Source organism: Poecilia reticulata, linkage group LG21, assembly GCF_000633615.1.
Source record: "Poecilia reticulata strain Guanapo linkage group LG21, Guppy_female_1.0+MT, whole genome shotgun sequence".
Classification (NCBI taxonomy): Eukaryota; Metazoa; Chordata; class Actinopteri; order Cyprinodontiformes; family Poeciliidae; genus Poecilia; species Poecilia reticulata.
In genome coordinates, this window is record NC_024351.1 from 290,331 (window position 1) to 294,422 (window position 4,092).

General features: G+C 55.8%; 2 protein-coding genes across 3 annotated transcripts in view; one reads left to right on the plus strand and one right to left on the minus strand.

Annotated features, from left to right (window-relative positions):
* LOC103457061 (transcription factor IIIB 90 kDa subunit-like) overlaps positions 1 to 536 on the plus strand; it is a 4,250-nt gene extending 3,714 nt beyond the window's left edge. The window contains exon 6 of the mRNA XM_017302154.1: positions 58 to 536. Within this exon, the coding sequence (XP_017157643.1) occupies positions 58 to 186 (129 nt within the window). The 3' untranslated portion in view covers positions 187 to 536. The remainder of the gene's footprint in view (positions 1 to 57) is intronic.
* A 99-nt stretch (positions 537 to 635) lies between these two features.
* LOC103457062 (BTB/POZ domain-containing protein 6-B) lies at positions 636 to 4,086 on the minus strand. 2 transcript variants are annotated; one of them, XM_008396977.2, is made up of 5 exons: positions 3,624 to 4,086; positions 2,802 to 3,028; positions 2,370 to 2,460; positions 2,167 to 2,285; positions 636 to 1,777 (listed from the first exon to the last, which is right to left on the minus strand). In XM_008396977.2, exons 2-5 carry the CDS (start codon positions 2,990 to 2,992, stop codon positions 745 to 747), a joined length of 1,434 nt encoding a protein of 477 aa, XP_008395199.1. In that variant the 5' UTR covers positions 2,993 to 3,028; positions 3,624 to 4,086; the 3' UTR covers positions 636 to 744. The 2 variants fall into 2 exon arrangements, with proteins under 2 accessions (XP_008395199.1, XP_017157634.1); XM_017302145.1 differs by lacking the exons at positions 2,802 to 3,028; positions 3,624 to 4,086 and adding an exon at positions 2,590 to 2,687 and having other exon boundaries at positions 2,370 to 2,532.
* Between the last annotated feature and the right edge of the window lie 6 nt (positions 4,087 to 4,092).

Genomic DNA, 4,092 nt, shown 5'->3' on the forward strand with positions numbered 1-4,092 from the left:
GACCAATCACAGACCGTCCCTGAGCTCTGGACCAATCACGGTGTGTTCTGTGTCCAGGTGAACGTCTACATCCTGGGGAAAACCTTCCTCCTGCTGGCTCGGGAGCTGTGCATCAACGCGCCCGCCATCGGTGAGACGTCCTGTGGCATCAGGTCACATGACTCACCTGTAACACGTCACATTTAGCTAAACGGCAGCGATTAGACCAGGTGTGTCAAACTCCAGCTCTCTGCTTTAGATGAGCCTCAGGTACAAACCCTGGAATGAAACGGCTCCATCAGCTGGTCCTGGTGCAGATCGGGGCTCCGGAGCCTTAATGACCTGATGACCCTGGTCAGGTGCAGCAGAGCCTGCGGTAGGTCCAGTGGTCCAGTGGTCCAGTGGTCCCCAGCCCTGGACCTCAAGGCTCACTGCCCTGCAGGTGATTTCAGGTGTTTGCTGAACTGCAATCAGCTGCTTTAAACGGGGACATTTCTAAAACATGCAGGTCCGTGAGCCTTGAGGTCCAGGGCTGGGAACCACTGGATTGGACCCACACAATGACATTTCCCAGCATGCTCTCTGCTGAAGAAAGGTGTATCTACAGTGACCTCTGGTGGTGGCTGCAGGAAACTACATCAGATAAAAACTGCAGGTTCAGTCACACAAACTTTAATGATCAATCAGTCAGAACCAGAACCGCTACACCATCAGAACCAGACTGTCCCTCCTGGATTGAGGCCTTTCAGTCCGTCAGGTCCAGCTTCAGCAGTAAAAGATCAGTTCTGGGATCTGCCCCCCCTGCACTCCGGTACCGTTGGTGCTGTCCGAGGAGCACTGGAACTGGAAGGTCACCTTCCCACACTGCACCTCGGTCATTCCCTCCTGTCCAAAGTAGCTAAGCTCGTTCCCGTCCAGGACGGCGCTGACCGTGTAGAAGGTGTCCTGCTCCACCTGGACAGGGTGTTCGAACCAGACGGGGAAGGTGCTGCTCGACCCGTCTGATAGAAACTTGGTGAGGTTCTGGGCCAGAAGGGTTCCCTGTCGCTTCAACTCGATCCTCACGCTGTACTCGGCCTTCCCACCGCTCGACCCGTACAGGCCCAGCCCGGCCATGAAGATCCTGCGGTCCACGGCGAACTGGATGCTGTCGCAGCGCCCCCTGTAGCGCCATTGGTTGCTGCGGTAGGCAGATGCCTGGAAGCGGTGGCACCGCTGTGGCGCCAGGCCAACCCGTTTCCCCACAGGGAAGTCCAGTTGGGGTTTGTTGGTGGCGGTGTACCACAGGAAGATGTTGTGGGTCTCCGCCAATGTCAGAACCTCCGACTGCGCCGGTCCATCTGCAAACTCCTGCAGAGACATGGTGGGGACCCGGAGCAGGTACAGAGCCTTCCCAAGCACGGTCCGCTGGTTCCAAGGGGTCACTGCCAGTCCCTGGCGCCGGCACTCTGCCGCCGCCCAGCTCAACGCCGCCTGGAACACCGCCGCCTCGCGGATGTTGAGTGTCTCCCTCTGCAGGACGATCTCCAGCGTGGGCTGGTCGATCTCACAGAACCCTTCAGACCGCAGCGCCAGCTCGGCCTGCGCGTCGATCACCTCCCAGCAGCGCTGCGTAAGCTCCGCCTCCTCAAACAGCCGACTCTGGGACAGCAGCACGCAGGCGTTCTTGGCCTCCAGGCTCGTCTCCAGGAAGCCCACGCACGCCTTCGCCACGGCAGGGACGATGTACTTCTTGGCGGCGTAGAGCGTGGCCAGAACCGTGTCGGCGTCCAGCTCCACCTCATCGCTGTACATGTACCTAAGACACAGGAGGGGACATTAGAGACCTCTGACCCAGATCTACTGTGGACCAGAACCCTGAAGAAGGTTCCGGATAAGAAGCTCCTGGGTTCTGCTGGTTTCTAGTGAAGACACCACATCTACTGATTGTACGAGGCTCAAGACCCGTCAGAGGAAGCGACTGGACCTCTCTGAACCGGTCTGAAAAGGTCCAATTCAGTCTGAACCTGTGTAAGACTTAGTGAGTCAACACTAAGGTCCGAACTCGGTCAGACCCAATGTGAATAGATTTACATCAGCCTGAATGGGTCAGAACTGCTGTGAACATCCTGTGTCTGGGTCTGACTTTCATCTGCAGCATTCTGAACCAAACAGTTCTGGTGGTTCTGGAACCGCGTCTGGACTCACTTCAACAGGGTGAGGAAAGCAGCTGGTTCCACGTCCGGGATGTGGATCTCCGACTGTCCTTCCGCCAGATCTCCATAGAACATGGCTCCAAACACGGAGCTGCCGACCGCCAGGACGTACTGGAACACAGACAGGAAATGGGTCGGAACCAGCCGGCAGTACCACACCAAGAGCACAGGATCGCTCCGGACCAGGTTCTGTACCTTATGAGCCGGGACCGTCTGCGTTTCTCCAGGCGGACCCACGATGAAGTGGATGTCGGCCATGTGCTCATTGTTGAACATCAGAGCGTTCCTGCAGACAAACAGAAACCAGCAGGGGGCGCAACGGTCACCTGCCAACGTGTCACCTGCCAGCAGGGGGCGTCTGCCAGCAGGGGGCGTCTGCCAGCAGGGGGCGCCGTGTCACCTGCCAACGTTTCACCTGCCAGCAGGGGGTGCTGTTCAAGTCGTTTGAGTTTAAAGTGGTGCTGTTTGACCCGGTTGGACCCGGTTCACATTGACAGTAATCTATGGTTCTGAACCGGTCCAAACTGGGACCAGAACCTAAATAAACCGAAACATGGTGGAATGTGATGTTTGTCTTCAGCACAGGAAGTGGTGAAGCCCCGCCCACACCGCCATGTTGTTGTTTACCTCTCCCTCAGGGTGGGGTGGGCTCCCTGCCAGCTGAGTCGCTCATCATCATCATCATCATCTTCATCGTCGATGGCGTTCCGCTCGGCGGATTCCTCGGGTTCGCTCAGCTGGACGAAGTTCTTCTTCGTGTCCTCCTCCTCCTCATCCTCGCCGTGAGGAAGGCTGGTGGAGAAAAGCTCCGCTGCCATCTCCTCCTCTTCCTCCCATCACAACATGGCCGCTTCCTGTCCAGGTCAGACGGATTATAATCCAGATTATCCAAACAGCTGGGAGCACAAAGAGCCTAAACCAATCCGGTCCGGTTGGTTCTGCTGGTCCCAGTTTGGTTTTAAACGTCATTTTAACTCAAAATTGACAGAAACAAGTGAATAAGTTTCATGTTTCAGCGTCAGGATTTATTCTGTGATGTTTCAATACGGTTCTCTTGGGGCCCCTAAGAAGACCGGCCCTGGTGGGAATCTGGACCGGACAGACGGGAGATTCTGGAGAACCGAGCCTGGAGGTTCTGCAGGTTCAATCCAAACAGCAGATCCTGGAATCCCTGATTATTGATCCTGTTGTTTGGATCAGACCTGGAGATCCAGTCTGGGTTCGGCTGTCATCCTTTATCGGAACCTCGCAGGACCTTTCCGTTTTATCCCGAACTGACGGGCCCAGCAGACACCCGGTCCGGTTGCAGAGCAGAACCAAAACGGTGCGGTTCTGACTCCAGAACCAGCTTGTGGTCCGGTTCTGCTGCTCGGTTCTGTGGTCATTTAGCAGCGGCTTACTAAGCGGACCGAACCCGTCCGTTTCGTGCACATTACATCTGTGTGTTACCTTTTGGACCCGCCTCGGTTCGGTCCGGATTAGAACCTTTCCTCGCGCTGCTGTCCGCCTCCCGCCGCCATCTTGGGTCCAGCTTGTTTTCCTGCGCTCCTCCAGCAGGGGGAGCCATGAGCCTGCAGGGAGAGGGACGGTTCTGGTTCTGACCCATGAATGTGAGTGCAGTGGATGAGGTTCTGGTTCTGATCCGGTCTGGAAATGAGCAGTGACTTCACACCAAACTCATTTTAGTGATTTTAATGCAGAAATAGAAAAGTATCAGTAAACATGATTCCAGCAGTCATAGTTTCATCATCGGTGATAAATATATACATTTTCTATGGCGGCCATCTTGAATTTGTCAGACATGGGAACATTTGAGCCAAGTGAGGTTGTGGTAGTTTATTCAGGTACCTGCTGCAGCGTAGAGCAGCATCAATACCTGAAGGGGCGGAGCCTGCAGTGACTGACCCCCCTGCCCCCC

Bases quoted from the DNA above. Each gene is read 5' to 3' on its own strand.
- LOC103457062 (XM_008396977.2), bottom strand. From the start codon at position 2,992: ATGGCAGCGGAGCTTTTCTCCACCAGCCTTCCTCACGGCGAGGATGAG. The intron at 2,461-2,801 runs GTAAACAACAAC...GTTTGTCTGCAG, and splicing joins CACCCCACCCTGAGGGAGAG to GAACGCTCTGATGTTCAACA. The intron at 2,286-2,369 runs GTACAGAACCTG...TCTGTGTTCCAG, and splicing joins AGACGGTCCCGGCTCATAAG to TACGTCCTGGCGGTCGGCAG.